The sequence below is a fragment of the Varroa jacobsoni genome, unplaced genomic scaffold, assembly GCF_002532875.2.
Source record: "Varroa jacobsoni isolate VJ856 unplaced genomic scaffold, vjacob_1.0 scaffold_52, whole genome shotgun sequence".
NCBI classification, from domain to species: domain Eukaryota; kingdom Metazoa; phylum Arthropoda; class Arachnida; order Mesostigmata; family Varroidae; genus Varroa; species Varroa jacobsoni.
In genome coordinates this window covers 57,064-74,097 of record NW_019212954.1, presented here as the reverse complement: position 1 = coordinate 74,097, position 17,034 = coordinate 57,064, and the positions used below count along the sequence as shown (strand labels likewise).

The window sequence follows — 17,034 nt, the reverse complement described above, 5'->3', positions numbered from 1 at the left end:
ATTCATTTCTAGTTGACAGTGGTACGACATGAAAAAGTAAAGAAACTATTTGCAGCTTAGAAAATGTTCGGTTGTTTCATTGAAAGCTCATCTGAATGCCGCCGCGTGTTTAGGTGTGTAGGTGTAAAGTGATTTTCATTAATGAGCCTTACGAACCGTGGAATCGTGAGTCATATAACGACCGAGCGAAAACTCAAAGTAACCGTGGCTGGGAGCGTACCGCTTCGCTTATGTCAGCAACGGATTTCGATTGAAATAAAAAAACGACCAATTTTGCGATCTTTAAAGGGTTATTATTCGGTTTTGCAGGTTGTGTCCAGTATCATTAAAATGCCGTTCATGCATAATACCTAATCGGATAAGTAACGAAAGCTTTGAACCTGCACCGTGGGCGGCGGCCAGGTGTTTATGCTGTATGCGAAACGTTTCTCGTGATCAATGAGGTCGACATTTTAAAGCATGGCTTAAACGAGCAGCCTTTACTAAAAAAAGTATGATACTGCTGCTGCGCTAAGAAAAACTATTTTTATTCAAATCAACGGTAAAATATCCAAAATCACTAGAAAGCAATCACGCCACTGTACATTAGGCAGCATCGCTAAGAAGACCACTAAATTGTTTTTGCTCAAATACCAACTAAGCTTATATAGAAAAACAAAAAAACCTAAATTGTATTATCGTAATAACGCTTCGTTAGCTCGATCGCACTGTTTTTGTTATCATGTATTTAAATGTTAATTCGGAGGGATGCGTACCTAATCCATTTATTGGTTTTTCTTCATTTAGGTTATCTCCACTAGAGCTGAAGTCCGCTTTGCCAATTTATTATCTTTCAATTTACATTGCCTTATGGAAATATAGTTCCCAAACAGTTTGTTTTGTCATCGAGTACACGAAGTCTATTGTAAAATTTCGGTATTTAATTACCTTATAGTCTCTCTTTTTTACACGTCACCTTCTTCTTCCTCGTCCAGATACAAAGGCGGAGGCGTGGCGAGCGCTATGCGGTCAGCGTACGTACGCTATTACACAGTCATAAGCGCTCACCATCCCCTACGTCTGGAATGAAGCGGCTCAGTTGATCGAACGCATAAATATAACGAGTGTTGTCCCATGTAACGATCTTCAAACATTCAACTCATTGATCAATAAACAGAAGCAAAAGCTAAATTTTCAAAAACATCTCATTAACGGCTATTCTACTCACGCGAGAACAACTGCCGTTTTCGGACAATCGCTTTAACTGTGCCATGCTGTAGAGAGATGCCTCAATGACATATTTTTTATATGTGCAGTAATAACAGTGGCTGAACGGATATGTGGGCATCAGTTTAAGAAGTTAATCGATTCGATAAAAACATTTGTACGTGTAAGCTGCTGGTGACGGCACACGAGCACGACTGTCGTGTACTCAGTTAGATGCTAGTTAAATATATATATACAGTAACATCAATAATTGGTGGGGTTAGGGAGCCTTCTTTCTGCTTTTCGACACTTCTTACCTACTTGCTTTTTCATGTCAAATGTGTTTATGTACAAAGGGGGCATGTGAGCAGTAATCAGACATGTTCCGCCATTCGGTCTTCGCCGGCGTGTAGCCAGTGGCAGCTTTACAAAGCGCTTGAAATACGTCAAGGGGGAAAACTTGCTGTGAAACCCTTTGCCATTGAAATAGTGTGTACTGGAATAAATGAACTGCCGCATTGGGGGTCGGGCTTGTGATCTAGATATTAGCACATGAGACGTGTTTAGTTTGAAGCCTCTTGAAGCGACTGGGATAGCAGAACCATATGTGTATTTTCTGTCTGAAAGACTCCGCTCGTCTGGATAACTACCATCATGAAACACGTGGCTATAAACAAATAAATTTTCTAAAGATGCAATTGTTTACTTAACCACGGACAAACAAGATGTTATTTGTTAAGAAGTGTTTGTGTTAAATTACGAATTGAATATTGAATGGCCCAAACCACTGTGTCTTTGTCCGCCTGTGATAGATACAAAATCATTTAAATCTGATCAAGTTAGTAGAAGTTTTAAATTCGTACAGCGATAAAACTACGGTGCGGAGTTTACAGCAAATCGGCTCCCGAATCTTGGAATGCTTTCAAATTGCGCCGCCATACTTTTTTTGAGGACGCAGAGAATGCGTTTGACTTTCCAAAGAAAGATAAAAAGCGCAAACTAACCGAACTCTGCATTACATTTACAATGCGTATTGGTGCACGTCACATATTAGCCCCACGGTTAAACGTCCTTTCTCCCGACGGATAAACGATTTCTTCTGTATCTTTGCTGGCAATCTTGAATTATGTAACAGTTAGGGCTTCTTCACTATCCCTATTGATCAGCGGTTTTCGACACAAATAGGCTGTATTTTCTGTAAACCGTACGAACCGGAGTCTACAATCAAATAGCTTGCCTAAATTATTCGCTTAAACAAAAAGAAATGTTATCCGAGAAGTCGAAACAAGCTAAAAGACAAAGAAGGTTTTCAAGGTTGTTGTCTTCTATAAAACAGCCGCCTTCCTAAAGCCTGAGGGAAAAGCTCTTTTCTCGCTCTCTGTACTTTTTTTTAGATTTATCAGCCGGGGATTGATCAGCTGTGCATAGGCCCTTCCGGCAGTGGCAGTGCAAGTAAGTTGTTTGCTGCTTGGGAGTCTGATGAACACTATAATCTATTCGTTTTGAATTCAAGCTCCAAGTATTTGGCAAGCCCCTGTCATAGCCACCGTCTTTAAGCCGCCAAGTACGCCTTTTCTACCTCGCAAACGAACAAATCATGTCTGTGTTTGTTGCATTATAGTCTGAAGGCGAGGTTCGTCCTATACCAGAAGTGGGCATTGTCTGTCGGCACAAAGCAAAAATCAAATATCAGCGCAACCACGAAATGTTCTCTCCTTTCCTACGGTTAAAGGGCTGGTACCCTCCTTCTTTTCCTTTCCCGTCCGCTTCGTACGCCAGTCGCACATGACAGCAGCATTTCCTCATAAACGTGCGTAACGGCAACAAGGATTGGCCGCATATGCCATTAAGAGTACAATGTAGCATTATTGAGAATTGTTTTAATAGCCTTCAGCAGTTGAGGAGGCCTCTTTCGTTTGAGGGGTTAAGGCCTGCCCACGCCACAAACAACGCGCTTTCGGTTGTGCTGGGTTCCGGTATGCCGCGACCAAACAGAAATAATATGCAACGATCGCAGACGGTGGCGCAGGGAATATTTGCGCATACAAACATTCGCACAGCCTGACCAACGCGCTTCGTGGTCAGGCAATTATATGGCCCTGCATAAACTACATATCGCCCCTGTAGACCAGAGGGCTCCCAACGGTGCGCTAATCATGTCTACTTGTTTTACCATAGAGCATGCATGAAGACAACCATGAAGGAGGAAATTACATTTAAAAAATGCAAGAAGGTCAGTTAGAAAATAAGCAACAGAAAGCTAGCGAAAAACAGAACCAGAATCCTTCTTTAAGGGCCCACAATGCGCTCGCATTATGAACAACTCAAACTAGCACATAGAGCCACGCAAAGAAGCACTCACTAGTTCCGGTAGTATGTAATTAAAACTGAGGTATAGGTAAAGGCGACGCTACTGCAGAATAGTATTACAGTGCATGCTGTAATAGTGGCCCATGTAGTAGTATAGCGTCGTAACAACTCAACGACAAGCGCTAACCGAAATATGCAGAAGAACCGAGATGCGAAAACCCGCAATAATACAGCCTATTTACTAACGCACCTGTGTCTTTGCGCGAATACAACCCTATATATATATATATAGGGTTGGAAATATATAATGGATTCCGTTTCCAAAAAATTGCTACCGCTTCTGTCGTTGCTGCTGCTGCTGCCGCCGGCAGTATTTTGCTTTAATCATTACGCACTGTTATTTCTATGTTTGATTAAATGATCTTGCTAATGTTTTGTGATCCTATCAGGATAGCCTTGTTCGCTACAGACTAAATGGGTTGTTTGTTAAGTTTCGTTGCTTTTTGTTGGCCTCGCATCACATAGGCATGCGGACGTGGCGTGCATTAGAGGCCATCGCTGTCTGTGCAATTACGTTCACGGAAATATTACCCTGGCTCATTCCCCTTCGCTCCCACACATTATCTATACGTCGTTCAGTGTATGACTCAGTTTGTCGACGGCGAAGTGAGGTAGCATAAGAAATAAATAATGGGAGACAGCTAAAAGAAGGGTCAATGGTAGACGCCCGCTTGGAACGGCCGCATGTTCAGTAACAGCGAGCTAAATCATGATTGATTCTATTTTTCGATACATCGTTTCTAGCTAGAGGCATGCGGCCCGCTGGCGTAGCAGCAAGTACAATTGTAGGCAAGTGCAAATGTGAGGAACAGGGTGGGCTATCACTATTAACCGGCACTACCTAAGACAGTCATCGTCGTCATTGTACATTACGCCTCTTCTACCTTCGTGAATCAGAAACAAAAAGAGAATAGGACAATCAGGGGTGCTGACAATAATGAGAAAGTGACGTGGTGATCTTCAATTGTCTTTGTCTACATAAACAACCGAATAAACTAACATGAAGTGAAGTGGCACTAGAAAATTGTCAGGTTAATAACATCACTCTAAGTAATAAAGGTAGCGCTGGCGTAATTTGGGCAGCTAATGGCAACCCTTTAAGTGCGTTGCTATAATAACCATGAATATGTGCTTATGGCTGGTTCAGAATTTAGCAACGGAAAATAATTAACGTGATATATGGCTACAATACCGTTTCAACCGTACCCCAGATAGGTATAACAAGATCCGTCATGACCAGCTTTTCTAGTGGCGGCAGATTCTTGATGCTGTACAGAAAAGGTGATACCGACGACTTGTTTACATGGTAACAATGGTGTTAAGACACGTATAGTAAAGGAAAAGCCGTGTACTGCATTTCGAGGGGAAAACAATCAACTGCAGAATCTTTATCATCGAGCATAGTAATTGATAGAAAATAAATTTGTCGCAGTCCCATCGCATTTTGATGCATGCGCTGGTTCGTTGCGAGCTGTAAATAATGGACGATGATCCCACCTTTTGGGTCTATATGAGCCAACGACATAGATGCTTCCAACAACGTTTTCTCAAAAAATGAATAGACAGTAGCGGACCGGGTTTGGCTATACAACACCAGAGTATCCCAGGAGTATATTAGCATATGTTTTTTTCCTTCCCAGTTGCTCCAAACGGCAGCCCGAATAGGTGGATTTTGCTCCATATTTTTGCAACGGCTGCGAGAATCATATTTTTAGGTATTCAACAAAGTGCTGCCAGCGAGAGACCCATAGATGTGCTATTGTTATTATAGCCATAATGCTTATAACTACTTTGATAATATTGCGAGGTACTTTGGGTCAGGATCAATAAACTAATTTTTCAACATCCAGCGAAACTTCACGTGCGAGAATCATTTCTAGAATTAAAAATCTGGGTAGCCTTCATAACATAATCAATTGGATGTCGTTGCCAAGAAATGAATGAACATGCTTTTGCATGTTGCATAATGAATACTGCCTTCAACGATACGGGCGGCAGCAGCAAGCGAGTTTTCCATTTTGTGTTTCTTTTTTTACCGATTTTTAGACACCCGTTACAACTATTTGTCTATCTGTCCATTACGAGCGGTATCACAAATGCAGGTCTGCGACGGTGCTTTGTGTGGACATGCAATTAGGTTGCAATGTTATCCTACCCCCGAGTAGCTTCTTTAGACTGTGTACCTTTGTTCTCTCAATGCCTGTAAAGGTCGGGAAACTCGACCGCCAATGTCACTGCTGCTCTTTCCGCTATGCCAACAAACGTTTTTATCGCTACCGGTGAACACCGACTGACTGAGTCCATGTTTGCCTGCATCTTATGTGTGTGCCGTAAATCGACTCATAAAGAGACAGCAGTGCAATCTTTTGTCATCGTCGTCGCTGTTGACGACCATTTGAACACGCTGGAATATTCAGCACGGAAAAACAGCCATCTCACGTCGCGTAGTTTCGTTCGAAAGCAGCGGAAGATTCACTCGCAGCGGCAATAACGACAACAGCGAAGCCGGTATATTACAGCAGATGAATCTTTCACCCACTCACTCTCACTCTCTCTCTCTCTCTCTATCTCTATCTACCCAAGCACAAATGGTGGCAAAAAATGACCACATGACGACCACAAGGACATCGGACGCGCACTGACGCTCTCCTCTTTGTACTGTTACCCACCGAAAAAAACCGCCAAGTCCAACTCCGAAGCAGTTTGGTTTCCATGCAAGCTGCTTTACCAGTGGCGATTGTAATTTTAGTAGCTATAGCATGGTCAAGAATGCGCACCGTTTCCCTTACCTATCACCTTGAAAATGAGCGGTCGTTTGTAGCGATGGGCTAGTGGTCCGCCCGTATCCGACTGCTATAATGAACATTAGACTAGGACAAGACACCGTCAATGCAATGCTAGTCACTGACATTGTCAAGGTAGCAAGTGCACGCTTTGCATACGGATTAGCCGAACTTTGCTATGGGGTTGGAAAGAGTAAGTGCTATTTCAAAGGTTTTTGTTTCAATTCAAAGGTATACAGCTTTCGTGTGCTTTAATACGGTCACCCATGCTTTAACTCGCCAATTTTTAACATACAAAACGTGATTTCGATTCTTATTGTTGACAAGGGCAGGTACTCGCATATTCTTGTTCTTTTTTCACATCATTAAAGTAGACGGAGCTGTCAGGTGACACGATTTGTGTTTGTCGGCATTGTAAATTTCCTTTCTCACGTACGAAGCTATAGGCGTAACTATTCTTTGTTTTTTGTGCTGGGTTACATCAGTATGATGTATACACGGACTGAAAGTTTAATGAAGTTTCATTTCAATCAATAACGCTGTGGTTAGACGAAGGGGCTACTGACCTATTCAGGCCTCAGCGAAGGCACTGAAGCTCAAATGAGCTCTTGAGGTATTCGTTCCAGTTATTGCTTTACTCGCGGCTAAGCGTTGCCACAATACATAAAAACTATTTTTATCCACAACAAATCTGTACGCAAGGATCCTGAGCTGTAGACCTTCCTTGTTTTAGGCAAACTCGTCTGCCTCCTTGTCACGTGGAGTGATCATGCAGGATGCTTGAGTTGACTAAACGCCTAAAACGCAAAGGAATACTTCAAGACATCTTTATGTAGTACTATATGAATTATACAGCCATTTTTAGTCAGCGTGTTTTTCGCATATACTGGTTTAATTTTCCTCTGCAAAAAAGGTATTCGATAACGTAAGGTATGTGATAGCTATCTATTACTTCCTATAATACGGAAAATAAAAAAGTTACCGGGCACAGTTTCTATGATTACTAATACGCGTATTGAAATCTATCTATAGCAACCGCATATCAGATTTTTCTTCTAATATTCTGGTATCGAAAGGCTGTTTCTTTAAGTTGAGGTTTGAATCACCTATTATCGGGCGAAACCTTTGAGATCAAATCCCTGACAAAAAGACCCCTTACCCTGTCCTTATTTATTAACTGCATAACCCAATCGGCGAGGTAGCAGATATTCTGATTCTACTTCCTGTACTAGAGCTTGCCAAGCGTACGTTTCGGTCCGCATACCGAATAGTGGGTATTTTGGCATATGAGTAATGTTGTTTGTTGACCTTTTTTCAGACGATACGAAGAGTAGTTTCATCATCACATCAAACATAACATTGTACCTAATAACTGCACTTCATTGTGCAGTAATCCACATACCTAAAATATACAGAGCTTTAGTAATTCAAAATGGGCAAGCTAGTGCATGCTAGAACTTCGTGCCAGTATGGAACACAAAATGCAAACATCTGCTGTGATGTCACTGTCTATGGCTTTGAGAACGTTGCGGACGACTGAACTAGCCATCTAAATCGAGAGCCCCGGCAAAATCTCTGGAAAGCATACTCGATTCTCTAAAGTCGAGACGATATACAAGCTTGCATGAGTGTCTGGCCTAATACCAATTTTGACCTCTAGGTCCGCCATGATATGCCGTACTCAGTTTGCACTTTCGAAGCAATACTACATCTGTAAAGTAGATCTTGAGCGATACTAAATAGAATAGACACGGAATAATCCTAACCGGTATAGTCTTATTGTTGCTGAAGTTTCCATTTGTCGACAACGGTATCTGTACGAACGTGTCAAACACAATAAGAAGCAATAGCCTGATGAGGACCTATTTACTTTGTAGTACACAATACATCCTTGCTATGGCATCCATGCTAAGTGAACTAACATGATTGTGTCGTAGTAACAATCGTTCTATGTTCCTTACTACTTGCTCGACAGAAGGATCTTACGTTATGCGAGCGTTCGCTGAGGACCATTCTTCTGTATGGCGGATTCCTTTGTTTGGTAAGTTTTTTTTCGAAGTCTGGCTTAGGTGTTTTGCGGCTTGTTACCGTTCTATAACTGTTCGGGCATGCTACAGATCCACTTCACTTCTATGTCTAATTAGGCTATGACTATCTGCAGGTGTACAAACTCACGTATCTCCTTAGGTACTATTCTAACGACAAAATCAAATAATCAGCAGATAAGTTACTACGTGTGCTTGCTAAATCGAAACTACAATAGTTATCTCACTATGTGCGATGTAATCACTCCCCGTTGTGATAATATTCGTTCTTTCTGTTTACACCCTGTGCAAACATTCTTACCGCCTAGATGCTCTTCGCACTGCATATAAAATTATACACAGATCATTTGGCGACGAACGATGTTTTGGTAGCGATCCTAGCACTTTGTTACACCTTCGAAACAGCCCCCTTTTTCAATCTTCCCTACACACGCTCGTCGATCCCTTTCTGCCTCCAACTGCTTCTATCCACTCCCGCAACAGGAGTCGCTTACGAGTATTCTGTGAGTGCGTCAAATAGCGCCAGCTTCTACCTATAATATTGCCTTTGCTGGGGACGTTGTGGTAATTAAATGGAAACCGCAGTTGCCTTCAGTCATATAGACATAATAACAAGTAACTTATAGACGTAATATACATTTACGTCTATAAGTTACTTGTTATTATGTTTACGTACATATGGAGGTATGAAGACGTGTAGAGTTCTTATCATGGGGCTCATCGAGCTACGTATACAGAGAGCCAACCTTAAGAACTATTTCACGATATTTTGGCTTATTATTAGCGCATCAGGTGTATCGGGAGTAGACTGTTGACTCAATGGGATAGAATAAAGAACTGCGAAGTTGCTAACGTTTGAGATCTCACTGAAAGCATAAGCTTCATACGCATGCAAAACTAACCTAGTGAAGAATGCATTTGTCCATAAGGAGTTAGCCGTTCCAGCAGTCACTCAATTAATTTTATAGGTTAGAGGGTGTGGCTTTTGCGTTGCTTATACCTCACCCCGTATATGCTTATGGGAAGGACTAACTGAAACGAAACGATCGTACCGTATACTAAGCTAGGCTTACTTGGGTATCTATTCATTAAATAAAATATCAATAGCTCGACATCCAAATTGCTTCGAAACTAAAATGTTGTATATACTACTTGTTATGGATTAAAGAATGGGCCACCGCTGTAGAGGAAATTCGGCGACATTTTCGGTTGACCGGACTTAAGTCACAACTATTCCTAGTCTAATAAAATCTGCAGGATCTTGAATTTCTCTTTTCTCTAACATATGGTATGCTTTGCAATAGGGCATGTGCTTCTCAGTCGTTGGTCCAACGTTACAGGACCTCGCCTTCAAGCTCAACACCAATACAAGTAACATGGCGACCATTTACACAGCGCGTTCTGGCGGTCTCATCATCGGATGTCTGATTGGTAAGTTATCATTAAGGAGGTAGTTGATTAGTCACTTTTTCGCAAATGCTATCTTGATTGATAATATTTACTTCAGGACACGCTTTATCCTATGTCGTGTCTAATTTTTCACCGAAGGCCATAGCCATTTTTTATGTTATACTATGCGATCATCCGACGTATAAAAGGATTCTGTTCAATAATGTCAAAGCTTTGAATACTTAAGTCAATATTTTTGGGTATACCAGTCTTGCATAGTCTTGTTTGGTGCACCAGTTCCATAATTAAATTTGCGTCTTTACATAAATGTACATACACTACGTGTATAACATGTGCGAAACACTTGTCGACTTACATAGATGGAAGCAGTTCCACATACAACAGTTAAAACTGGGCTTTAATTAACAGAAAAAGTAACAGTAGAAATTTAATTAATGATAGCTGCTGCTGCTGTTGTTGTTGTTATCAACATATGCCGTATCCGTTAACATGACAATGACATGTGTATGGGTTTGGGTAGAATATTTAGTGCGCCTGGACGCTAATTAGGGACAGGGTAACTGTCGAAAATAATAGAAACGAAGTAAAGGGCTAAAAGCCAGGCAGAATACACGATGTGATTACTATATATATTATAGTATGGTTTAACAATCAACATACATCACTCTATATACACAGAGAGGGCGCAAACGAAAATAGCTCTAGAACTCTTGTTCATTGCTATCCCCAACAACGCCCGAATCAGAGCGCTCCCTCTTAATGGCGTCGTGGGACGGCAAATGAAGCGATTAGAATGTATCTTAGTCAAGCATTTGGGCGTTCGCGAGCCGTCGCCGACGTATGACCATATATGTAAACACAGCGCTTAGATCCTGAGGGTTTCTCCGAAGAACCGCGTAGCGAGCGCATAAGCTGCAAGAAACACTTACGTGACAAGGTTAAAGCAAAACCATGCGTACGGTGTCCTCTGGAAAAGTAAGGATCCAAGGAATTGTTTTCAAAGCAACTTCATTAAGAGCTGAAAAATTTTTTAACACTTTACAGCACTCGCTGCTAGATCCACTGGGATGTAAGAGAAAATTTAGTTTCTCTGAACAGGACTGCAGGCTGTGTCCCTTTTCCGAGCCTCGTCACGAGTGACTTGCTTTGCCGAATCACACAACGCGGTGTAAGGTTATAAGCCAGAATGACTTGATCAATTAAGGAACTCAGGATATCGCGTCAAAATCCGATGCTTGCAGATACATTTTTTAGATTTGGTACGAATACACGCTCGCTCGCCCGCCCGCCCGCAAGACTAACGTTGTGTCAATACCATCCAGCTGAGAAATGGATTGCTTGCATAGCGGGGGTCCCTGAGGTGATGAACGGGTCCCCATAGCGTCAGTCAAAGCATAACATCGATGATTACGTTTCAGCGTTGTTCTGCATCGTTTACACTCAGGAAGAAGGTGTTATGCCATTCCAAATCTAATCGGTTGGCTGTAAGCTTAGTATTTTCCGAGTAGAAGTCTTAAGGTCGGACATACACTTTCGGCTCTGAAGTATGTCAGCAAAACGACTAAAGCATTAAAGGGATTTGCTGCAGATGCTCGTCAATCTACGGGTACGCAATTTTAAGAAGGTTATCGATCCAATCATCACGAGAGAAAGTGACGACGCCAAATGCACAGCCCGTCAATTACGTAGTAGCATCCAGAAAAGCCTCACAGCCGGAAATCCTGAAACACATCAGGTCAAGATGTTGCTGTAATTCTCTCGGATGACTCAGCAGCCTGTCGTTCTACGTGTGTTCAATTTGTCGTGGGGTCAATAATGGTCGCATACATCTGTTTAAGCCCGGCATGGAAAAACTAGCTTATACGCAATTCATAGCTACCATCTACGATTGAAAAGTACGGTAGCTTGGGTGGAAATCTGCGACATGGGAATGCCTTTTCGAAAATTTCGGTGTCTAAGCATGGACTGAGTGTGTTATCAAGCAAGATATCGCATTAGCATGGATTGATGATTATCACGGGACCTGTGCGAGAAAAAAATTCTCGCATCTGAGTAATGTCAGTTTTGACGTATGCGTCGATTCTACAGAAGTTATTGCTTAACAATTGGTTCCAGGATCTTATCGTGCACTTAGATCGTGCTAGTCAAAGTCGAACCCAGTTGATAGCCGCACGCATATTTATATTACGTTTGTTAATAATAGAAAAGATTTGTTTGTGCATAGAAATGGCGCGTAGCAACTGGTTGATTAAAAACTGTCTGTCAATGCTAACGCTCCCCTAGCATTTTGTTACTGTATCATAATTCGTTTCATTCTTTAGCTTTTTCAATGTGACAGTCAGACGCAAGCCATTTTACCTGCAGACATATCGTACGCGGCATAAAGGATTTAACAGATAACGGAAAAAAATGCGCACATGGCTCGTGTAGTAAGTAAATTAAAATAGAACACTCTGTATCAGAATCCTTTCGAGTTAGGCTAATTCAACGTAAACAGTCTTTTTGCCTGTCTCTGTCACAATTCGGCTTCAGAAAATTAACGGTGCTAGATGTGTTGCTATACGTGGTAAGGATATGAGTATAGTAAAGTACTTTCAAAAAAATCATCTTTTAGCTTAAAATTGCCCCATCCATCGTCTAGATAGCTCACAGCTCGTCCTATGGATAAGAGAACGGTTTACTATTGATGGAGCCGCTCGATAATGTTTTCGTGTCATTAAATCGGTCGTTCCAAATCATGAAGTTATGTGACTTCATGCGCAGAGTAAATTCATAGAAAATTTATGAAAATAGTTAGTTCTATTTGACTGTCGTTGCGCAAAACAAAGCGGATGCATTTCTCGAATCTGAAGTTTAATTTTCATTGTAAACCTTGCAGTATCTTACCAGAACATCCGTTTATGACTTTTTAACGCTGGCTGATGCGTGCTGACGGTCATGGCATAGTGGGATATCGGAGCAGACATTTAAAGAAATGCAATACAAGCTTCACAATTGATGATATTGAGAAGCAATCTATCAGAAACAGTTGTATATCGGTGGCAAACAAAAAAGCTATTATTTTATTGCCATTATTTTTAGAATTGTGATCGAGAATCGTCGGTCGCATACATGCGAGTATATGGGACACTCATGTTTTCGATGCGTCCACATTTTCCTCATTCTACTTTAATTCCGTATCTATGGTACTGAGTGTATATGCGCTTATTGAAGTCATTTATGCAGATCGATATAAAAATTGGTCTCCAGCCACCTGTACCGTGCGCCGCACGTACGTACCCCTCGCTTGGCAGACACTCAAAATATTCATGACATTTCTAAAATCTTTATAGTGGAATAACGCGCTATGCAGATCACCGTAACGGACACCTACAGCCCTAATGTTGAATCCGTGCATGTTGCCGCGCAGGAAGACTGGGAGAATGCATTGAACGTATTTGCGATTTGCTGGCGAAAAGGTGCTGGAATGCCGCCAGCAAACATCCCTCCTTCATTCTTTTCCTCTATTGCGTGCTTCTCTTTTTCGCTACGTTCCCTTTCGGGCTTCTCCTATCCCCAGCGTTCTCCTTTGCCTAGCCCAAACAGGAGCCGCAGCGGTTGCTAGAAGGGCCGCGGTTGCCGATCGTAGCCGCATCTATTCAACTTCGGAGGCAGCAGCAATGCTAGCCGGGGACGGCCCTGAGAAGATCGCGTGGAGGAATCTAAGGTGGTCCTCCGGCTAAGCCACGATGTCCGATCGGAAGCAGATGCAAATAACGAACTGGCGGAAGAGTAAACGCAGCAGAGCGGCCAGGTAGAAAGCAGGCGCCCTGCGACGAGCAAAACAAGTAAAGCGAAGAGAAATGAGTGCAAAGTAGATAGCCTTGCTTATACGTATCCAGGACCTAATGGCTTGCTCTTCCAAGGGCCTCGTACGTCTCTTGTCGAGCTCCATAGCCGACATACATATATTTCCCAAAACACTTCTGCACGTCGTCAGCCCAATGGCGCGCATTTATTCCGGCCAAATCTGTATTTACAACGAACAGAGACTGTTGCTGCAAAGACGCATACAAATACGCGAAGACAACGCAGCAATAGCATACATCCCCCATAGAACATGCCCAGAACAAGGTGATCAGAGGAGAAGTACTAGAAAAAAGACGCGGTAAAATAGCAACGGAAAAAAAATAAGAGACGAGTTAAGCCAGAGAAACTCGCATGCAAAAAACACGAAGCCAATACGTAAGCAGGGAGAATATTCAACACTTTTCAGCTGTGGTTGTTAGATTTCCAAGACGCTCAGAACCCTGCTGCGATCGTCTGCCACGCGCTGTTCCGCAGCATCGTCGTACCTCCCTATACAGTCAATCAATCAGGCATATGATAAGTGCCGTACTACGGTTACAACTACATCGTTAGATCTAATGGATTATGACGAGTTTCTAGTTTGACGAAAAAAGTTACTTCAAGCTTAGCTTATGATCGCTGGTTTGTGTTCTCAATAAATTACCTTGTAGCAGTGAAGGTTGAAATATGCCAACGGCAGTTACCTTGATCATTTTAAACTTCACCCTTACCATTCTGGGATTGTTGCAATAATATAACGTATTAAAACAAGATCAGACGTCAGATCCTTTAGCAACAAAGTTCCAATCGATTATTGCTTTTGATCCGCACTCCTAAAGAGAGGGAAGGGTTCTTGACTTAGGGAAAACTGGACCTTCCTGATAACTATGTTTTCCATATTCGGTTCCTAATCGATAACGTTAGAATGTTTTAAATATATACTGTCGTTTCGAGCTTACATTACGGAAATTTTATCACTGATAGTATCAGTCACTTAATTTTTTTCAGTTTTATCCATAAAAGGTGATGAAATGTAATATATCGTTTGAATATATAATGGGACAGAAGCATTTCGTCAGCATTCAAGCCACAACTGTATTTGACAGTACGAAACACCCATATTTACAAATCATTTTACACAATAATCTGGTTATATGTTTATATAGCCAGCGTAGCCTCGGGCAGTTGCTGATTCTGTTCCGCTGTCTCTAATCAGGCGTACGGAATCCCGATTATGTTTCGATGACGTTACTGTTTAGTCCAATGATAACTATAACATTTTACCTGCCAGCAGTTGAAGTCAGGGAACTGGCAGCGTCCAAAGTTAACTAGTGAAAATGGGCCAAGTTAAATGAAGACTAACGAAAGCCTGCCTCGCCTCATCAAATTAGGTGGTCTCCTGTTGGAGCGTTTCCACCGTGTCCGAGTGCTAGCCGTGTCATACTTTTGTTCGGGAGTCTTTACGGGTCTACTTCCCTGGTGCGCTTCTTTAGAGCTTCTCATTGGGGTAATGTTGCTTAACGGAATTAACATGGGCATGGTGGATACAGGTAAGCCAAATCAGATAGCTTATAACCCATATCATGTACGTTATGCATGCTTAACGTGCATGATAACACAATCATTGTTGAAAACAGACATACCGACAGTGTTGAGATCCCTATAATATCCATTAATTCCATACACATCTAGTAATGCGTTTTGTAGGCTCACAAAACTCGAAGCGCGGGTTGCGTGCTATATTAGCAATTAGAATTAAGGTGACATTCAACCAAAGTTTCTTTGTTGCAATCAAGGTTGCAGCGCTAACACTTTAGGCTTATAACCAGGGCCAACCAAGCACGCCTAATACTTATCCCCATCCAAACGAGTACACAACTCCGTTGCTACCAGTACGTCATACTTCAACATATCAATCTCGAAAACGAGAAAAGTATAAACTCGAATCATTTACACTATCCTACAAAATCCAATCGTATATAATACCGAAGGCGCATCAGAGCAAGATCCATTACGCGATAGTATAGAAACACTCTTGTCCTCCTGACTAAGGCCTAGTCGTTCCTGAAGCCATTGTTTGGCTAGTCAGAAATTAAGTAGAAAAAAAGCTTTTCGTTATAGCCTATAAACGTGCGTTGTATGATATGCCTTCATACATAACATTAAGCCGTGGCCCAGTAGCTGTCGTTGATGTCTATGTAGGTGCTCAATATAGTAGTCTTCAGCCAATGATTGCCACAGTTAACATCAACTGCAGCTCTCTCACACCGACATATGCACAAAAGTGCCTATTAAATCCTAGCCCAAAAAAGACTATCATAAATCACTCGTTAGACCAATTAAGCTAGTTGCCTCAGGTTTTTTTTTCCTAACAACATAGTGAAGAATAATTACCTAGATCTTCTAAAGATTGCTCGGCGCTTTCTAGATATCAAACATCTACAGATTAGGTATTTGAAAACGTCATTGTTTTTTGTCTCTTTATTCGACAGCTTCGACCGTCTGGTGTCTCGATCTATGGCGAGTGAAGCCTGGCCCATTTGTGCACGCTCTTCATTTTAGTTTTAGTGTCGGAACCTTTATTGCTCCGCTCATTGCAGAACCTTTTCTAATACCGACACAAATTACCAATACTCGTGCGGCAAACTTTAACGAGACTAAATCGAGAAACTTAAAAGAGCTTCTTATGCAGGAATATGAAGCGAACTATTACGAGGAGATCTCCTACGGTGTAATCGGATTGTTCATGGCAGCTATCGGCATCGTCACGTTTGCCGTTTCGTTGGTAAACTCTGCTGATCCTAAACGAGTTCCCGAACAACATCACTCCAATCCAAAACTTCAGCCCTGGCCAACAAGATTGCTCGTTGCTGCAATAATACTTCTTGTTCTATTGCACTTCCTCATTTACGGCGGAATCGAGATTGCTTATGGCCAACTGATTGCCACGTACGCCGTCGTTCTGCAAGAAGGTCAGAGACTAAGCAAATCTGCAGCTTCGTTTTTGACTTCGGGCTTCTGGGGTGCCTTCATGCTCGGCCGTGGAGCGTCTATTTTCCTCAGTCACTTTGTTAAAAATTTCACGCTCATCATCGTCGATCACGTGATTATTGTAGCAGCATGCTTCTCACTTATGCTCTTTGCAGCTCAGTCCCTGCTTGTTCTATGGCTTGGCACCATTATGTTTGGTCTCGGTAAGTACTGCAATACATTAAATTTGCTCGGAATTTTATTCACGGAACAGCTTGTAACAGAACAACCATCGGCGATAACGTAATAACTGCTAGATACAAATAAAAAGCATTTCCATTGCGCCATATATGCCGGTACGAGTTAACTATATCTTAGAGCATTTTATACATACAGTATCGTATTTATATACATTGCACATTTGAATGTACACGTAGCAGAAT

At 41.9% G+C, this 17,034-nt stretch overlaps 1 protein-coding gene across 7 annotated transcripts in view; it reads left to right on the top strand.

The window, feature by feature from the left end:
• The first annotated feature begins 6,370 nt into the window (after window positions 1–6,370).
• Window positions 6,371–17,034, top strand: part of LOC111260801 (solute carrier family 60 member 1) — a 49,100-nt gene continuing 38,436 nt past the window's right edge. For 2 of the 7 annotated variants that reach the window (XR_015311205.1, XM_086968468.1), the window contains exons 1-5: window positions 6,373–6,531; window positions 8,314–8,379; window positions 9,688–9,814; window positions 15,013–15,171; window positions 16,114–16,815. Coding sequence is in view for 5 of the 7 variants with exons in the window: in XM_086968468.1 (XP_086824594.1) it covers window positions 6,517–6,531; window positions 8,314–8,379; window positions 9,688–9,814; window positions 15,013–15,171; window positions 16,114–16,815 (1,069 nt within the window). In the remaining 2 variants the exon portion in view is untranslated. Of the gene's footprint in view, window positions 6,532–7,071; window positions 7,269–8,313; window positions 8,380–9,687; window positions 9,815–15,012; window positions 15,172–16,113; window positions 16,816–17,034 lie in introns of all 7 variants that reach the window. The other 5 variants (XM_022833826.2, XR_015311207.1, XM_086968473.1 and 2 more) reach the window with 5 other exon arrangements.